Consider the following 21,629-nt stretch of genomic DNA (forward strand, 5'->3'; position numbering starts at 1 on the left):
ACAACAGTTGCAGACTTCTGAAACAAGATGTAATGAGATGACTAATTACTGTTGCCTTTAGGAATATCCTACAAGCAATGAGTAACAACAGTTTCTGAATTTAGTATTGGTATATTACAATGTTTAGTTATGGTATATTAAAATGACTTCATGGAAAAAATCTGCTATCAAATCTTGAAGAAATACTATTATGTGGTATTGATTGAATCAAGTTTTCTGAAGATGAAAAAGGTACAATTAATTGCCAAATAATATTTAGTACTTTGACTTTTAAAAAACTCCAAGTATTTCATAATCATCAGTTCAGTGGAACACACCAGTACATACAGATGCATGGAACTTTCAAAAGATATGTACCTCTATGGTGGTATGTATGATACTGCTTTATTGGACAGTGTAAAGTAACGCTTTTGAATATAAAAAGGAAGAAGAAGAAATCTTTATTATACAGTAAAGATACAATATATGCCCACCACGGCCAGGAGACCAGGAGCTTGACAAGATTATGGGGTAATATAAAAACATCTATTACAAATAGATGAGAATTAAACCATGACATTAAAATAAATTAAAACGTGGTATTAAAACATGCTATAGATCAATTAATATCCAAATATATAGCTATGAGAATATACATAGTTCTGAGGCAAGACAGTACACGCACATTTGTACAAAGTAATTACAAAGCACATATATGCTACATATTTCACAAGCGTGCATTGTTGGTCTGTATACGGTTTTTCATTTTCTTTTGAAAGAGTTTATCAGTGTAAATGCGAGGTGCCATTCTGTTCCTTGTAGCAGGTGTGGATATCAGTTTGAGTCAACATCAGGGGCCATACAATAGCGCAGCATTTCCCAAACTGTTTCGTGAAAAATCGTAATTAATAATTTAAAAAAAAATGAAATAAAATAAATTTTGCATATTTGTAGCGTATACTACTTTTGTATCATTATAATTTTTAACTGTATTTTTTTATTATTATTTTTTTCAGTTATTAATATACTGGCATAGACTAATAATCAAATAGACTGTGGAACACTATTTTGGAGGGCTTTTGCATAGAGAAGTATGCGTAGAGGTAATGACATCTATGAAAAAGTAGCAATGTAGTGATCTAATATGCCATTCGTATGCGATTTAGCCTAGAGTACATGGGTTTGAAGGAGAGGGAGAAGCGAACCAATATTTTTTAATATTTAATAATTATCAGTATTTCGAAATATTTTTATTAAAATAAATGACCATGGATTTGTGGTTGAAAAAAGGAACTTTATTATTATTTATTATTATATTATTAGGCATATGGTGCAAGAAAGCCTATGAGGTTTATGCTGTACCAGCCAAAAAAAATTCCCGCATTACCCTGAGAGAGAGAGAGAGAGAGAGAGAGAGAGAGAGAGAGAGAGAGAGAGAGAGAGAGAGAGAGAGAGAGAGACAGACAGACAGACAGACAGACAGACAGACAGAAGGGAACCACCAAGAAAGCAGAAAAGAGAAGAATGATGCCAGCTCAGGACCCTGGGTTTGCCCATACTTACCAGATGTGAGCCCCTGGGGTAAGAGCACTTCTAGTAGTGCAACTGTGGTCGATGAAAATGAACACAATATTGTCACACTTCAAAGTGAGGATGAACAGTCGCAGCCTTTTGTTTCCCAAAAATCCAAAGTGAAAAAACAGGAACCAACTAATAAAAGACCAAAACAAAAGTATGATAACAGTTATATGAATTTTGGCTTTACATGTGTTGGAAATGAAAATGCTCCTGATGCACAGTGCATCGTATGTAATAAAATATTAGCGGACACTTCTTTGGCTCCTCTAAACGTGTGTTTCGTAGGTGTTCTGTAAATATATTGTGAGATGAAAAGTGTTCCGTGTCTAAAAAAAGTTTAGGAAATGCTGCAATAGTGAAACAAATTTGGCCAGCGAACACCTGTAATTGCGATCAGAAGTGAATTTCTGGAGGTCTACTGCGATCATTAGCAGGGCTTGTATTACGGGAAGTACTTGGCTGGAAAGAAATCTCTCACCGATCTTTAGCCTGTTCTGCTGTAGCTGAAGAAGAGGAGTGGCTCTTAGGGAAAGAGGTTGCACATGCCACTGATATATATCCCACAAGTCAGGGGAGTTGATTTTGCCAACCAGCATTTTGATAGTGGTCGCAGTTCTCCTCATGCAGATTATGCAGCCAATCGACTTCAAATCTGTGGGATTTGAAGTTGATCGGCCATGCTGGTGGCCCTCTGTAGGGGCGAAGGCGATTTTTGCGGGTTGCCCAGTTCAGTATCTAGTATTTGCTGGCAAGGATGGGCTTCGTGAGAAGTGAAGTTTTCAGATATGTGATTGTAGTTTTTGCATCAGTATTATGAAGATGATGTTAACGGGCAATCTAGAGCATTTGACTTATCTTGTGCAGAACAGATTCTGTGTGACTGTTGAACCTAAGCTTAGAGTCAAAAGTTACACCGAGATCTTTGTGTTTAGTTACACTTGGAATAATTGCACCCTCAGTGGGGGTTGTATGAGTGTGGGATACTTCTTCAGAGAGAAAAAACATAATAATGGATTTTTGGGGGTTCAGTTTAAGACTGAAATGGTTGAGTAGTTAGAGAGAGCTATGATCTTATTACAGATTTCTGTTGTGATCATTCCTCTGTCGGCTGATGGCGGTATTTCTGTTAAGAACTTTATATCATCGCCGTAGGTAATTACATCATCTCTGTTGCACACAAATAGAAGGAGGGCAGTAAATAGTAGCCCTGATAAAATGCCACCTTGGGCCACTCCTGCGTTGATCGATCGGGTATAGGAGGACTTGCAATAAGTGAGGTACAGTCAGTCCTCATATAGCACGATAGTTGTGTTCTTAGAAACCCTCGTGGAATGCAAAATCATGCAATATAAATAACAGGTCCTATGGGAAAAATAGGGTTAGGTGCCGACTACTGAAGTCTGAACACATATTTGTAACCAAAACATTACCAAACATAATAAATAATCATAATGAAATATTGCTAATGCTTTTGCTTCTATTGTAAGCAAACTTGTTCTTTGTTTGATCTATCCAAACAGATGATAGCCATTCCATCTCTTCCAATTCTTTGTGTATTGATCTAATGGATTTTGTTACACTTTGAGTTGTTCCTGCTATGAAAGTTTTTTATTTTCTCTGCATTCTTTCTAATTCTCGGCATTGCCTCATTTAGGCCTGTAGCCCTTGCAATATCACATGATATCTCATTTCGCTCAAAGCATTTCACATTTTCATATTTTTTTCTCTATCGACAGAGGTGGACTGGCCATAAGCCTTCCCGGGTGAACCCCAGAGGCCAGAACAAGATGGAGGCTGGTGTGATTTTGGCCATAAACCCTAGTATGAGGCCGATACAGATTTTCCTGGGTAAGGATTTTTGACCCAGTCCACTTCTGTCTATTGATATTGCTTTTCTTTTTCTCTCTGAATCTGTAGTGTCTTCACCAGGACACTTCCTTTTCACACGTTTTTAGGTTTTTTACTCATTTTTAGGAAATAAAGCACAATTACAAAATGAGGAGGCACGCTTGATACACATAAACAAAGCTGTGCACGTGTAGCAACTGAATAAACAACACCGTAAAGGCAGAGGCACACTATTAACACCTCACTAGCTCACATTTTACTAAAGCACATTTCTGGGGGTCACTACCATAAAACAATAAAAACAATTTCCAGTTGCGTTTCTGCTAGTGGAATCAGTTATAAACTGGTAGTAAACTCAATCTAATTGCATTTGCGATAATACCGATAGCTGGAATTGTGTGGGTTTTTACATTATTATGGTGAAATGTGCTTTCCCTTCAGTGACATAAAAAACGTAAATACATTTTCAGGATCTTCTCCGTTCCCATCGTGTTGCTTTCAGTTGGGGTGATTCTGTGTTCAACTGCCATTTCTTGTAAACACAAAGGTGAATCGTGCATAAGCGAATTCGGTTCGTGTTAGATATAATATCGTTCCCCTATTTATAAATCGTGTATGATCAAATTCGTGTAGTGTAAACAGTGTTATGCGAGGACTGACTGTACCCTGTTCTATTCCGGAGGAGTGAGTGCAGAAAAGCAACGTCATCTTTTATCTGGAAGAAATTGGTCAGCAGATTCAGAAGGGCTGTTAAATTTAGGCTATCAAAAGCAGCTTCAATATTGGCATAAACAACTGCCATTTCTGCTCTGGACTCAAACTCATCAAAATATTAGTTGTCCCTGAAATTTTTTGATGACACTTGATATGTTTTGTGCTAGTGAAAAAGAAAAAAATGTGGATAAATATAAACAGCAGGTATTCTTAATGAAATTACACAAAAAGGGAAGAAGAGGTAATGATGGCCTTAAAAAATGTGACATTTTCTGTTGCTTAGATGGCAGTAATTAAAGTTGTTCCAAGTTATATTTATTCCCTTTTTATTTAATGAAAACTCCAAACACGAACGGTATTAGACCCTATAGTTTTTAAACCACCCACTTTTGAGTGGAGTCTAGAAGAGTTTATGGGGTCACCGCACCAGATGTGAGAACAATATTCCATGGTAGGGTGGATTTGAGCTTTGTACAGATTGGGTATCTGTTTAGAAGAAAAGTAATGCTGAGTGCAAAAAAGAAAACCCAGGTTTTATATGCAGAAGAAGCAGTATTTGTGATGTGCTTATGCCGAGAGATTAAAAGGCTAATCCCTAATAGAGATATGTAATCTTGTTTAGAAATCTGTATGTCATCATCAAAGATAAGCATAGGAGCAGAAGAATCCTTTTTGTGAGATAAGATAGGTCTGAGTTTTAGAAGGTTGAAATTAACTAAGTTATCTTTGCTCCATTGGAGAATTACCTGAAGATCAGCATTTAAGGAATTGGTAGTGGATAATCGAGAAGTTGAAGCTGTTTGTGCAGGGCAAGGTCAAACTGGAAAATGGAATGAGAAATGGAAGTGCACTATCATCAGCAAAACTACGGATAGCTCTCTGGTCATGGAAGAAGGTCATTAATATACAACGGGAAAAGAGTAACAGATAGAACTGAACCTTGGGGACCACTGGCATTAGTAGAGAAGTTAGAAGACAGAGATCCATCTACTGTGATCATCAACTCACCTGCAGTGAATGGAGAGAGAGAGAGAGAGAGAGAGAGAGAGAGAGAGAACACTGGATACACATTTATATAAAGCATTCAACAATCCATAAGATGGAAACTTACTTAGATGACCTTCGTGCCAAACACAATCAAAAGTATTTGAAATATCAAGAGCAACCACTTGAGTTTCACCAAACTTTTCCATTGAATTTGTCCATAAAATGGATAACACAAGCCAGTTTATCACCAGTGGATTGACAGACTGAATGCATATCGACAATCATTGATTAGATGGAAGGTTTCTGGATAGTTTAGGAGTTGGCAGTTAATGGATTTTTCCATTACTTTAGGAAGACAGAAGTAAGTGCAATGCAATGATAATTAGATTGGAAGGATTAGATCTCATAGAAAAATATTTTGTCTAGGGCCCAAAAATAACTTTTGCCTAGGGTCTCCAAAAGTGTAAGGCCGGCCCTGCTTCCATTTGTGAACCATTTGATCTGTCTGCATGTTTATTGTAAGCTTAAGTGTCAAGATCCTGTAACACCTGCTCATGGCATTAAAACATGGATACATAATTTTTAAGAAACTGGTTCTGCTCTCAAAAAGAAGCCTTCTGATGAAATAAGAAGCACAACAGCTGTCAGAAACCCCTCTCATATGGAGTTCAGAGTGTTCTTCACATTGGCATGCACTGTCATTGAACTTATCCAATGGGAACGTACAATAAGTATTGCACCAGACCTTAAAAATATCCATCCTTACAAGCTACAGGTGCTGCAAGAATTAAAACCTTGCAGTCTCCTTACTTGTAAAATTTTTTATCAAGAAATTCTAACTGAAACTGATCATGATGAAGACTTTATTCACAATCTGTGGATGTCTGATGAAGTTCATCTGAATGGTTTTGTGAATAAACAAAACTCATCATTTGTCGGAATAATGAATTTTGTTATTCAACCCTCTCCAATTCCACCAGCAGCCATTGCACAGTTACTTGGTAATTTCATCTTGCAGCATTATCAGCTCATTTTTTTTGAAGATGATAATAGATGTGTACAACTATGACATCAGGTCAGTATACTAACATGATCACAACTTTTTTTAGCATTGAACTAGCTACTAAGTTTCCTCAAGTTAATGAGACCAGTTGGTTTCAGCAAGATGGCATGACATCTCATACTGTCAGGGTGTCAGTGGATACTGTACAACTGCCTTTTCATAACCACATTATCTCTAGGAATGGTGACATTTTTTGACTTTCAAGGTTCTCTCCCATACAATATTGAAGGGCTGAAAGAAAGAATTCATGTATAACTTTACAGAATTCCTTTAGAGATGAATTCCTATACCATAACATGGGAAACATGCAGATGGTTAGAAGAATGCCTGGGCAGAGACTGAGGTCACCTTGGAGATATTATCTTAAAAAAATAAATGGCATACTAGGTACTTATTTAATTATTGAGTTTTTAAAATTTCCCATTTTCCTGCTTCACCCTGTATTAGATTGTTAAGTGTAATTTACCTCCTACCTTCCCTCCATTAATAATTTTAAAAAAGGAAAAATAAAGAAAATAGTTTTTGTTTGTTAAATAGATTTTTGTGCTTATTTTTTCTATTTTAATATTTATAGGCTGCTGCTTTGTCACTTTTTTCAATCGTAAATCTGCATTAGAGGCACAGAATGCCCTACATAATATCAAGACTTTACCTGGAGTAAGTATATTTTAATTTAGCCTTTGCAAAACTATATATAGAGTTATATATTTCAAATTTAATTGTATGGGCTGACTGTTTGCTACTAGAACAGTGTTCATGAGTTAAGAAGAAAGCTTGCATAACACAGACTGGATTGTGAAAAATGTACTACTTTGTACTCATTGACATTATCACACAAGTGATGTCAAATTATTCTTATTAGGTTATTACACTTATTATTTTAAGGAAATGGGGATAGATAACAATTTCGTGTAAAGATTAAATGACTAAACAACTGACAAATAATGTGAACTTAGTTATAGCTTTCTTTTATTCTAACAAATGATATTTATATATTTGACCATTGAGATGCACTTTTTGTGTTTTTATATATTTGATTCTATAATCAAAAGAAACATCAGAGTTTTCTTTAATTTTGCAACACAACTAGCACAATCTAGTACATTGTTATGTGTAGTTGATAGAGTAAGTAATGTCGCTAGTTTTATTTTTGTCTCTTGTTTGCAGAATAATCAGAGTAAATAAATGCATATAGACAAGTGTTATGCATGCACACACAAACCCTCAACTTACATTTTCAGTTTTGATTTTCTTATTTAACATATATTGAAAAAAAAAAAAAGAAAAAAGTTTTCATTTTTTTAAATCTTGCTCTAATAGTTTGTTATCAAATCTGATGCTATTCACTACCGACCCTTGAATGCTTTGGTTAATGATATCACATTCCCCCTGCCACTATGTTTTCACTTCATTTAGTGTTTTGTGTGAGTTTTACATCTGAATCAGATTTTACATCAGTGATTGCTATGCTGTGGCTAGCACAGTATTGAAATCACTGTTCTTCATATTGTGTGAAAAAAGGCCTGAGTTTAGATTCCATGTGAGCAGGAGAAATTTTTATGGGATTTTTGCAGGCCATGGCTTGCAAAAGCTTGGGCGAGTATTGCGAAAGTTTTTCTCTTGGGTAATCATTTCATCCAGAAAAATAGTCAAACTAGCCATAGAATAAAGTGAGCTCCCAGTTTACAGGCTTTCTGTCTTACAAAGTCATATCGCAATCTTACAAACTGTACCACAAATTCATAAGGCCTCATCTTTTGACAGTAAAAATTAGGAAGAATGAAATGTAAGCATGTTTTACTTTAACACACACACACACACACACACACACACACACACACACACACACACACACACACACACACACACACACACACACACACACAGTAACATATACTCTATAAGCAGTATATATTAAATTTCAATACTAAATATAGCATGCTAATTAAAGTATATATATTTTTTATCAAGCATATGATAAAATTTCAAATTATCAAGAGCATCTCCTGTTTAATAAATTTTATTTCTGTTTAAAATCTTTAAACAGAAATAAATTGTTTAAAATTTCTCACCCAGGAAAACTGTTTACTGTTCTTCCCAAAGTAATTTCATATTTTCTATGATAAATAAGCAGCCTTTTTTTCTAATAAAGCAGCTAATAAGGCAAAATGGGATGACCTGCGATAAGGCAAAATGGGATGATGATGAATGGGAATAATAATGCAAAATGGGATGACCTGCGAGACTTCTTTTCTTCTTTTCCTTGGTCGGATTACTGTTTCAAAAGTTCTGATGTCAATGTTTGCTCAGATCGTGTCAGTGAAATTATTCTTGCAGGAATGGAATCCTTTATCCCACACTCCACTTTAAAATCTCGTCCTTTATCTAAACCTTGGTTTTCCAATAAATGTAGTAAGGCTGTTCAAGAGAAGAATATTGCATATCGTAATTGGCTTGTTTCTAATTCTTCAGTTTCATTTTCTGCCTACACCAAAGCTTGCAACAATTGTAAAGCAGTTATTAACCAGTCCAAACTAGAGTTTGAACAGGCTAAGAGTAGAAAACTTGCTTCTTACCCTAATGGTAGCCGAGCATTCTAGTCTCTTGCCAAAGCTATTGGCCGCAACTTTTGCCCATCTCTGCTCCCACCTCTGTCCAAACCAGATGGTTCTGTTGTCACTTCAGCCAAGGATAAAGCTGACCTGCTAGCATCCCATTTTTCTTTCAACTCATGCATTAACGATCTTGGTAAACCACCTCCCACCATTCCCAACATGCTCCATTAAATGCCTCCTGTGGTCTTCCGTCAAAAGGATATCAGAAGGAATTTGATGAATCTCGATGCTAAGAAAGCTCCAGGTCCTGATGGTATTTCTCCACTTGTTCTCAAAACCTGTGCTCCTGAACTTACTCCTATTCTTTGCCGCCTTTTTTCACTTTCTTATTCCAAAGGTGTTTTTCCTTCTGCTTGGAAATTTGCTCATATCCAGCCAGTTGCTAAAAAGGGTGGCAAATCCCTCCCATCCAATTATCGTCCCATTACAATTACTTCTACTCTTTCTAAAGTAATGGTGAGATCAATTAACTGCCAAATTTTAAACTACTTAGAAACCTTCCATCTGATCAATGATTGCCAGTATGGATTCCGTCAGTGTCGATCCACTGGTGATATTCTGGCTTATGTTACCCATTTATGGACTAATTCAATGGAAAGGTTCGGTGAAACACAAGTAGTTGCTTTTGACATCTCAAAGGCTTTCGATCATGTTTGGCATCTTCTAAACTTTGGCTTGTCTTCTAAACAAGCTTCCATCTTATGGTTTGCCAACTGTTTTTTATAATTGGTTATCCAGTTTTCTCTCTGATCGCTCACTGAGGGTGATGGTAGATGGCTCTCTGTCTTCTAACTTCTCCACTAATGCCAGTGTCCCCCAAGGTCCAGTTCTTTCCCCCACTCTTTTCCCCTTGTATATTAATGACCTTCTTCCATTGACTGGAAATCCTATCCATAGTTTTGCTGATGATTGCACATTGCATTCCACTTTCCATTTTGAGACCTTGTCCTGCTCAATCAGCTTCAACTTCTCGAAAATCTGCTACCAATTCCTTAAATGCCGATCTCCAGCTAATTCTCCAATGTGTCAAAGACAACAGTTGATTTCAATCCTTCTAAAACTCTGCCTTGTCTTATATCTCGCAAAAAGGATTCTTTTGCTCCTATGCTTATCTTTGGTGACACTCCGATTTCTAGACTAGTTGATATATCTCTTTTGGGGATTACCCTGACTTCTAATCTCTCTTGGCACAAGCACATTACAAATATTGCTTCCTCTGCATCTAAAAAACTTTGTTTTCTCTTTCACTCTCACCGTTACTTTTCTTCCAAACAGCTATTCACTCTGTACAAATCGCAGATCTGCCCTACAATGAAATATTGTTCCCACATCTGGGGCGGTGCCCCCAAAACCTCTCTCAGGCTTCTAGATTCCATTCAGAAGAGGGCAGTTAGGTTAATTAATGACTCATCTCTAACAGAGTCTCTGCACTCGCTGTCTCATAGACGTACTGTTTCTGCTGCATGCCTCTTCTACAGATACTTCCATGGGCACTGTTCTTCTGAATTAGCTTCTATAATTCCTGCTCTCTCTTTCAAAACAGTCTGAACACGTCCAGCCAACATCCATTTACTGTCCAACTTCAAACTCACAGAACCAACTTTTCATCTTCCTCGTTTATTCATTCAACTGCCATTTTCTGGAACAACCTACTTCATACGTATTTCCTGAAAATTACAGTCTACAGAAGTTTACCTCAATATAGTACGTAGAACACTTCCGTATGATACCCTCCAGAAATTAAAACGGAAAAAACGAAAGACTCGACAACTTACCGGTACATTAGAGTAAATTATAAATAATTAAATAATCAATTTAACACAATTCAAATCAATTTAAAACAATTAAAAATCAAATTAACGCAATTAAAAGAATCTAACGAAAATATTCAAAACGATTTTCCTTCCTCTTCTTATTTTCATTAGATTCTTTTAATTTGCCTTTAGCCTTTAGCCGCTGGAACAGACTTCCATCTCTTGTTGTGGAAGTTGATAGCTCAAATAAATTTAAGGCTGAGCTGGATAAGCATTTGGAATGAATAGATGAGTGAAATGGGATGGGTTTTTTTTTTTTTTTTTTTTGCTGATGCTGCATATGCTAATATGCAGCATTAGTGCACAATGCTAATTTACACTTTATTTTATTATTTTTTTATTTTTGGTCTTTAGCTTATGGTAATGAAACAGTAGATTTACTGTGTTGTTTAATTGTCTGCTTGAGACTAATGCCTTTTCATCTGGCTGGCTGTCTTTATGTTTTACTTGAGTAATTTTGGAAGTGACAAGGGATATTTATGTAGGGTTATATATAATACTGACACTTGCCAGTAAATGATATACTGGGATTGAAATTATGCTTGTTTACAGTTTTTGCACATGAAGACATATGATTGTTTACATCTTATCATCTGGTGATTGCACTTATGATTTTATAAATTTCAAAATAGGGGAGTATATAATTTATGATGATTTTAGTATTAGTATAGTTTTAGCCATAGGGTACAGGGAAGCCAGTGACTTGCTGAACCAGCCAAAAAATAAACAAATAATACAATAAAATAAACTACCTTTTAACTCCCTCCTCACTTAGATACCTAGACCGGGGTTTGAGCCTGTCACCACCAAATACGGAGGATGCGGAAAGGTCAGGGAATGACCACCACATATCCCGGATCAATATGGCCTTAGTTGCTAATGCTCCTAAAAACCAAAAATTAACAATAACAACTTAGATACCTGTTCAGCTACCCTTTGAATCTGTTTAAGCTGTCAGCATCAACCACCCTTGGATGCAAAATATTCCAGTAATCAACAGCATGCTGGCTAAAAGAAAACTTCCTGCAATCCAGACCCTTTGCTCAGTTCATCCTGTTAAATTCATATGTATTTTGAATTTATAGTCTATAGATCTGGAATCATTTATAATATTGAAAATTTCACCCTTTTTTCATTTTACTCTCTCTCTCTCTCTCTCTCTCTCTCTCTCTCTCTCTCTCTCTCTCTCTCTCTCTCAATTAATACACGTCAATTAATTCTCCTCTAAGGTGCCTGGTTACCAAACTTTGTAATCCACATATTTTAAGCCTTTTTCATATGGACATTCCTTTTCCAATCTCACCAGGTGCATTGCCTCTCCTTGGACCCTTCAAGAAGTTCAGTGCCTTTTTTTAGATACAGTCTCCATACTTTAACACAGTATTCCAAGTGTGGTCTTACAATTACATTATATAGAGGCATTTTGACAATCCTATCTCAACAAGCAAATGTTTGATAAATCATCAACAGGACACTGTGTACCTTCCTTACTGCCTGCCTACACTGCTCAGAAAACTTCATACTCGACTGTATCATAGCTCCCAAATCTCTTTCTTTGTCTACTGTCTTTAGTTCTGCTCCACCGAGTATATAAGTTATTTTGAGGTCGCCGTTCCCCAAGATCTTGCATTTTACTGCAGTAAAACTTAGTTGACACTTCCTTGACCACCCTTGAAGTCTGTCAAATCTATCCTGATTAGTTAATGATCTGCACCTGCTTGGTGTGGATCATTAAGTAATCTAGCAATTTTGACATTATCTGCAAATTTTGACAATATGATTTGTATCTCTCGATGTTATTTAAGAAAATCAAAAACAATACTCCTAGTAACAATCCTTGGGGCAATGAAGAAGTGGGGTTCCCCAATCTGAAGAGTAACTATTTATCTTAACCCTCTTCCTCCACTCTGTGGTCCCTCTAAGGATTTTTCTTGTGATTCCAACCTGTTCCAGCTTATAACCTCTCATGTGGAACTGAGTCAAAAGATTTGCTGAAAATCCAAGTAAACATTGTTGAAATTATTTCCTGCATCCAGCTCATGAGTGACTCTAGCTAACCAGTTTGGTTTACATGATTTTCACTTCACAAAAACAAAATTTGTTTCTTTCAGAATTCCATTTCTATCTAAACAATCGTGTACTGCACTCTCAATCATTGATTCCATAATTTTCCATTGAAGTCAGATGAATCTTAATGGTTCAGTGCATCTCTCTTACCACCTACATTGAGATTACTAGGTATATGCCATCAACTCCAGGAACTTATTTGCCTTTAGGCTCAAGATTTTTTTAATAAATAAGCTGAGATTTCAATTTTGCTAATTTCATGCTTCCCAACTTCACTTGCACAGTTCTTCCTTGCTGCAAAGGGCCTTTCTTCTGTAAATATTGATGCAAAGTACCCATTCAATTCATCTGCAACATCAGCCGTATTATCTAAGACTTCCCTCTGCCTATTGTACAAGGGTCCATTGTGATTTGTTTTCTTCTTTGTATTCACATACGCAAAAATCTCCACTGCTCTGTTCTCTGTAGCCAGTAGTAGAGGCATACGATGCTATTGCAGCATCAGCCAAAAAAAAAACCGCTCCCATTTCACCCCTCTGTTCGTTCCAAATACTTGTCCAGCTCAGCCTTAAATTTATTTAGGTTATCAACTTCCACAACAAAAGATGGAAGTCTGTTCCACCAATCAACTACCTGCAGGCTAAAGGCGAATTTCCGCACATCTATCCTGTAACTGTCTTTCCTCAATTTGAATTTATGCCCTCTCAGGTGATTATTCTGAGCAAGAGGAAGAATCTCATCAGCATTGAGCATGCTCAAACCATTCAAGGCCTTATACACCTCTATCGGATCACCTCGCCAGTGCCTAGTCTCCAGACACTGCAATTTGCAAAACTTAAGCCTAATCTTGTTGCCCTTCTCTGTACTCGTTCCAGCAGCTCTGCATCCTTCTTGAAATGAGGCCTCCAGACCTGTAAACAGTACTCAAGGTGTGGCCTGACCATTGCCTTATACAAGGGAATAATCACCTCCTTATCCCTGCTAGAAAAATTCCTGTATATCATTGATAAGACACCATGAGCTACTCTTGCAGCCCGTCTGCCCTGCTCAGAAAACTTCATATCTGCCTGCACAATTACCCCAGGTCCTTTTCATTCTCTATCATTGCCAGTGTAGTACCACAGAGTTGATACGTTGCTCTGGGGTTGCTGTTTCCCATGTGTAGTACTTTACATTTGTCAATGTTAAACTTCATTTGCCACCTCTCAGCCCATCTGCTCAACCTTTCCAGATCCTGTTGCAGCAGCATAATGTCAGTAGTGTCCTTGACAACCCTGCCTACCTTTGTATTGTCTGCAAACTTCGACATTAAGCTTGATATACCCTCATCAATATCATTTATGAATACAGAAAACAATAATGGACCCAACACTGAGCCCTGAGGGACTCCACTAATAACATTAGTCCACTACAAGCAGTGTCCATTGATTACCACTCTCTGTCTTCTCCCCCTCAGCCACCCCTTTATCCACAGCAGAAATTTGCCTCCAATGCCACACTGCTCCAATTTGTGCAGCAGTCTTCCATGTGCAACAGTATCAAAAGCCTTTCTAAGATCCAAGTATATAATATCAAAGTTATTTCCTGCATCCAGTTCCTTTGTGACTGCATCATAGTATCCAATCAAATTGGTCAGGCAAGACTTCCCCTTAACAAAACCATGCTGTGTCCGAGTTATAGCTGAAGTCTTGTCTAAATGATACTGCAGTGCTTCTTTAACTAGTGCCTCCATTAATTTTCCTGGAACAGAAGTTAAACTCACAGGTCTATAATTACTTGCGGTTGAGGTGTATAAAGCCTTGAATGGTTTGAGCATGCCCAATGCTGATGGGTTCAAGTTCTTCCTCTTGCTCAGAATAATCGCCTGAGAGGGCATAAATTCAAATTGAGGAAAGACGGTTGTAGGATAGATGTCGGAAGTTTGCCTTTAGCCAGCAGGTGGTTGATTGGTGGAACAAGCTTCCATTTGTCTTTGTAGAAGTTGATACCTTAAATAGATTCGAGGGAGAACTTGACAAACATTTGGAGGGAGTGGATGGGTGAAATAAGGGTATATTTTTTTTTTTTTTTTTTTGGCTGATGCTATATAAGCTTGCTTTCTTGCATCATGTGCCTTTGCTAATTCTAATACTAATCTCTGCCAGGTGCTTTGGTGGACAAGAATCTAAGAATTTATCTTAATAGTCTCGATACCATGGTTTACTTTGTATCCTGCGAGTTACATTTCTGCAGTTATTGGCTTAGGGAATAATGGGCGAATTAATACACATTTATGTATATGTGGTATTAAAAAAAATTGAAATAGAATTAAAAAAAAAAAAAAAAGGTAAACTGCAGCCATTATCAACCCACTGCAGGATGGAAGCTTCCTCAACAATTCATGCTGAGGAAAATGGAGCATAATCTGCCACACTGGTCCAGTGCAGGTTGCCAGATCGACTGTATTCAGCAGTCAGAGGCTTGAACCTCGGTCTACTCAAAGAGCGTGTGCTGCACTCCCGCTCCTGACCACTCGGCTACGGAGAATAAGGCAAAATTAAATATTTAATTTTATAATTAAATTAAATATTTAATAATTAAAATAAATTTATTTATATAAACTAATTATATTGTTGGAAAACTTTACCAGTCACCTTCTGTTCTGTGGTGGTTGGTAAGGATGGACCTAGGTAGTTCACTCCTTAGTTTGGAACTTGTTTGGTTGGAAGGTTGGTTGGTTAAGAAGTTGAAACTTATTTTTAATTTGGGTTAGGATTCTTTCAATCTGAATTCATTTGTTACAGTGAATGTTATCTGTTGCTCCTATTAAAAAGGTTTTTTTGCAGAGTCTACAGTTATGGTATCTGTCTGTAGCTAGTAACGAAATTTTTGAAAATGCCTATATGTGGTGCTCTCCCTGTGTATGGAAAGCTGGGTCTGAATTGGTTACTCTGCTTTTTTCAGTGTCCTCATGATTTTTAACTGATTTGTGGTGCATAGGGGATGGTGATGAATTGTTTATCTTTGTCAGGAATATTTTTGGAGAATTTTTCTACTGTGTATTTTATCATTTTCAGTATGTTATATGGAGGATTTTGTATCTTAAGCTGGGAACTTGCTGAGGTGGCAGGCCCTGAAGTTATGGTATCATCAATCATCCAGTGTCTGTAGGTTTGGCCACACAGCATTGAGGAACTCAACTTTCCTTTACATATCAACAGGCTACATCCACACATCTCTTTTGAAATTGAATTAGAAGAAGATATTAAGCAGAACCAATACCATTATAACACAAATTTATAGAAAACCTAGTCACAGCATTTATCCTCCAATTCTCATCAAACTATACCTTAAACATAAAAATAGGTGCCCTGAAGGGCACCTATTTTTATGTTTAAGATATTTTTATGACGATTTTTATGATGAAGGTTTTATGTTAAACCTTCATCTTGATGGTCTGTCACCTCTGCAATGGCCAAGCTATAAGGGATGAACTCCCCCAGATAACACACGCACACATCATCAGAAACTGTGGATATCCACATACTCATATAGAAAATAATAAAATGCACAATAGAAGAATTCTCGAACAGTCCTTCCATCAATATTCCTGATGAAGATAAACAGTTTATCACCACCCATTGTGCATCATGAAAAACATAATTAAAACAAATAGCTAAAAAACATAACATTTTTATTAGAAGTACAAAAACCACAATAAAAGACATATTAAAAACCCTATTTTAACCTGCCTATCTGCACAAAAAACCCTATATACCAGCTGCAATCTAGAGACTGCCTTAAAGTTTACATAGGACAAAGAAAGAGAAAACTCATGGTCAGAATACAAGAACACAAGGAGGACATCCAAAAAGGCAGAGTAACAAATTCAGAGTCAGCTATCTATATGTGGGGAGAAGACACAGATAGGTATTTTCAGAAGCATTAGTACTAGCTACAAACAGATACCATAAGTGTAGACTACAAAAGAACCCTTTCTAATAGGAGCTGCAGATAACATTAACTGCAACAAAGGAATTCAGCTTGATAACAGCCACATACACATCTTTAAGAATAGAATCCTAATTCAAATTAAAAATAAGTTTAAACTTCTTAACTTATAACCAAACCATTAGTTCCCCCCCCCCCCCAACTAAGTGGTGCACTACAGCTTAGGTCAATTCCTACCAACCACCCTAAAAACAGATCCTGATTGGTAAAGTTTTCCAACAATATAACTACTTTATTTATTTAATTTTATCTTGTTCTATGTATACTAACAAAGAAATACTGTTCAAGTCTTAGACCTAAATGGATGTTAGATAAACTATTGAGACACATGGCAGAAAATAAAAGTGCATGGAATGCATTATAAATTATCAGGTGATACAGAAGCCTATGGCACGGAAACTGAACTTGGCCTGTTACAATGTAAGATTGCTCATCAGTGAGGAGAGGATATTAGAGCTGGAAAAAGAATTAGAAAATGTGAATTGGAATAGCATTGGCTTGGCTGAAACAAGAAGAAGTGAAGCATAAGTTTATCAAGTGGAAATCTTCTGTACACCAATTCAAACAGTGAAAATAGTGAAGGTGGAGTTGTCTTTTTGGTCCATAAAGATATAAAAAACAAAGGAGAGGGCACTGACTCTCTTTAAAAAATTACAGCTGTGAATTACAGGCTCCAAAAAAGCGATAAATGTTTGCCTTTTTATTTACCTAATTGTTATTTTATATTGTACTTTATATGTAATCTTATAGTTATAGTTACGCTGGTTATTTTTATTTTTAATTTAGATAAAGAATTTTTGTAGATTACTACTTAATATACATAAAACCGTTATTTCGTTCAAATATTGCAGCCATTGTTTTTGTATAGAGTTGTATGGAATTCAAAATTTTAATTGTGTTCTCGCGGCAGCTCTAAAGTATAATTATATAGCGTAATACGCATCACTGTTTCTATTAGATAGCGTAGTAAGGTAAAGTGCAGCCATTATCAACCCACTGCAGGATGGAAGCCTCCTCAACAATTCATGCAGAGGGAAATGGACCATAATCTGCCATGCTGGTCCATTGCGGGTTGGCAGATCGACCATATTCAGCAGTCAGGGGCTTGAACCCCGGTCTATTCAAAGAGCGTGTGCTACTGCACTCCCGCTACTGACCACGGGCGCCTCTGTAGCCAGGTGGGTAGGAGCAGCAGTGCGTAGCACACACTTCTTGATTAGATCGGGGTTCGAGCCCGTGTCACCAAATACGGAGGATGCGGAAAGGTCAGGGAATGACCACCGCATATCCCTGGAGCAATATGGCCTTAGTTGCTAATGCTCCTAAAAACCAAATAACAAACAAACAAACAAGCTCCTGACCACTCGGCTATGGAGCGTAGTATTGACATTTAATTAATTAAATTTATTGATCTTATTAATTTAAAATATCATGCCCCAGACTAGAGCAGCAAAGCAACGGGCACAAAGTGGTAGGAGTGCTGTGACTCGGGGGAGAACTGAGGGTAGCGATTCTCCAACGCATCACAGCCTAAAAAAATGTGCAACTTGTGAAATGTTTGCCGAACTCTGGAACAGAACATGATATTGCTATGGGGGATGTCTTTGTATGTGCGCGCGATGTAAGGAAATCAGGAGACAACTCAGCATTGTTATGGGCCTATATGAGAGCTTAAAGGGCAGGGCGGATGCCCTCGAAGGATCTAAATTGAGGGGCCCATCAAGCTCTCAGCTACCCACATCAACACCAAAGCTTGCACTTGGTCATCGTGCGACACAGCGGCAACCCCCAAGGCAGAATGCTTTGGTCCCACAGGAACTAGTAGTTGTTGGTGACTCTATTGTCAGGGAAACGGGTAACATGCTTTGTAAAAGGGATAGGTGGAACAGGACCAGGGTGTCTGCCAGGGGCAAAGATTGATGACGTTGTAGAGCAGATATCATCTTTTAAGGGCACAAAAGGTGATATAGTTGTACCCGTTAGCACTAATGATATTAAGAGTAGGAGACCGGTAGAATTACTTAACAAGTACAGGTCACTGTTGAACAAAAGCTGTGAATTAGGGTTGAATTTGAAAGTGTCTGCAATTCTGCCCAGACACGATAGGAGGGAGTATATGATGAGAGCCTTGTCAATCAATTTGGCCCTGGAAAGATTGTGTGAGGCTCAAGGGGTAGAATTTTTTTCAGCCTGCTCTGAACTTGTTAACAGGAGAGACTGCTTCTACAGGGATGGGATACACTTCAATAGAAAGGGTGCAAGAATATTTGCTGATGCTATCGAGGCAGTGTTTGGTTGGTCGGAAAACTGCTAGTTTGGGGGAGATACAAGGACTAATAGTTTAACAGTAGCCGCAGGTAGAGGTGAAGGTGATTCTTGCACAACTTCTATTAGAATAAGTAGCGACCTGGAGCGAGGGGTTTTGGGGGTTTCAGAGATGGATGGCATGAAATAGGTGGTTATATGGGATGTGTTAGGGTAACTGCGATAGGAATAGGTGCATGTATGCTTGCATGTATACCAATACTAGAAGTATAGTAAATAAATTTGATGAATTTGAAGTGTTGGTCAAGACATCAAAGGTGGATATTGTTGGGACAGAGACATGGTGTCACCCAGATATAAGGAATGCAGAACTGGAATTTGGGGAGTACAATGTGTACAGAAAGGATAGACAGGATAGGAAGGGAGGAGGTGTCATGCTGTTAATTAAGAAAAACATAAAATCAAAAGAAGTGCACCCAGTTGATATAGATGAACAGTGCACTGTTGAGTCAGTTTGGTGTGACATATGCACTGCGAAAGCAAAAATAAGAATAGGAGTGTGTCATAGGCCTAATGACTCGAATGAGTACAATGAACAATTGTACAGAGAAATAGAGTGGGCTAGTAAATCGGAATGTCTTATAATGGGGGATTTTAACTTCCCAGATATTGACTGGAACTTGTGGGTTGGGCACTCACACACTAGTCAGACTTTTGTGGATTTATTGGATGATTGTTTTCTGCAGCAGCATGTTCGAGAGGCAACCAGAGAAAGTAATACTCTTGATCTAGTTATCAGCAGTGATCATTTGTGTATTAAGAATTTGCAGATAAAGGAACCACTAGGTAGCAGTGATCACAGTGTACTGATGTGGGATTTACTTAAAGATTTAATTACCATAAGGGGTAAAGGAAAGGGTTTTTGCTTCCTAAAGGTGAGTACAGTGGTCTCAGACAATTTTTAAATTCTCTACGGTGGGATCAACTGATGATGTTACCAACAGTAAATTCTAAGTGGGAAGTATTCAAGGAATTAATCATGGATGCTACCAAAAGTTTCATACTTATTAAGAAATATTGTTTAAGGTTTAGGCCTAAATGATTATCAAATGAACTAATGAGGCTCGTAACGTAGAAGAAAAATGCATGGGATGCATATAAATTATCAAGCGACTCAGAAGCCTATGGCAGATATAAGCTAGTCTGTAATCAGGTCTCAAAGGAGGTTAGGCAGGCAAAGGCAGATTACGAGAAATCCTTTGCAAAAGATGCTAAGGAAAACAGCAAGGATTTCTTTACTTATATAAACTCTAAAAGGAAGGGGATGAATCTGATTGGTCCACTTGACATTGTTGGTTCGACTGTTGATGATCCTGCTCAGATAGCAAACAAACTGAATTATTTTGCATCTACATTCACACATGAGGAATTATTAAGGTTTGAAAATGGTAGAAGATTATCAAATTGTAGCAGGATACTTAATGATTTCGTAATAACTGAGAGCAAAGCAGAGGAGAAATTGTTGAAGTTAAACATAAGAAAAGCACCTCGAGTGGATGGGATCTGTCCAGTTATATTAAAGGAGGCGGCAAAGCAACTAAACAAACCCTTAACCATAATTATGAGAGCATCCTTGGACTCAGGGGAGGTTCTCACGGACTGGAGATGTGCAAATGTATCCCAAATTCACAAAGGGGGATCGAAGGGTTACAAGAGTAATTACAGACCAGTTAGTTTAACTTCTGTTCCGGGTAAAATAATGGAGTCGCTGGTTAAAGATGCATTGCAGGATCATCTAGACAAGACTGCAGCAATAATTCAGACACAGCATGGGTTTATTAATGGAAAGTCTTGTCTGACAAAATTGATTGGTTATTATGATGTGGTTACAAAGGAACTGGATGCAAAAAATAATTTTGATATCATATATCTGGATTTCAGGAAAGCTTTTGACACTGTTGCGCATGGAAGACTATTGTACAAATTGGAGCAGAATGGTATTAAGGGTAAGTTGCTACAATGGATAAAAGGATGGTTAAGTGGGAGAAGACAGAGGGTGGTAATCAATGGGTGCTGCTCTTCGTGGACTAATGTTATTAGTGGAGTCCGACAGGGATCAGTGTTGGGTCCACTGTTGTTTTGTCTTTTTATCAGTGATATTGATGACGGTATATCAGACTTAGTGGCGAAGTTTTCAGGTGATACAAATGTTGGCAGGGTTGTTAATGACAGTAATGGCAGTATGCTACTGCAACAGGATTTAGATAATTTGGGCAGATGGGCTAAGAAGTGGCAACTGAAGTTTAACCTTGACAAATGCAAAATACTGCGTATGGGTAGAAGTAACCCGAGAGAAAAGTACCAACTGTGTGGTACTACACTTAAGGTGGTAGAAAATGAAAAAGACCTTGGAGTAATTGTGCAGTCAGATATGAAGAATTTGCTGCTGTAATTCTGTATAGAATTTAAATACTATCTCAGACCATTGTAGTTGCCTTTATGAAAGCAATAACCCTTCCCTTTACCCCTGATGGTAGTTACCTCTTTGAGTAAATCCGACTTCAGCACACTGTGATCACTGCCATCTAGTGGTTCCTTTATATGCAGATTCTTAATGCATGAAGAATCACTACTGATAATCAGATCAAGAGTATTACTCCCTCTTGCTGCCTCCCGAACATGCTGATGTAGAAAACAATCGTCCAATAA

The 21,629-nt window shown here is 37.5% G+C and overlaps 1 protein-coding gene across 4 annotated transcripts in view; it reads left to right on the forward strand.

The window, feature by feature from the left end:
* LOC150087936 (CUGBP Elav-like family member 1) overlaps positions 1-21,629 on the forward strand; it is a 549,389-nt gene that overhangs the window by 105,175 nt on the left and 422,585 nt on the right. For all 4 annotated transcript variants that reach the window (XM_090369279.1, XM_090369282.1, XM_090369281.1 and 1 more), the window contains exon 3: positions 6,744-6,826. In XM_090369279.1, coding sequence (XP_090225405.1) covers positions 6,744-6,826 — 83 coding nt within the window. The remainder of the gene's footprint in view (positions 1-6,743; positions 6,827-21,629) is intronic.

This window comes from Mastigoproctus giganteus, chromosome 3 (genome assembly GCF_048544385.1).
Source record: "Mastigoproctus giganteus isolate SK-2022 chromosome 3, ASM4854438v1, whole genome shotgun sequence".
NCBI classification, from domain to species: Eukaryota; Metazoa; Arthropoda; class Arachnida; order Uropygi; family Thelyphonidae; genus Mastigoproctus; species Mastigoproctus giganteus.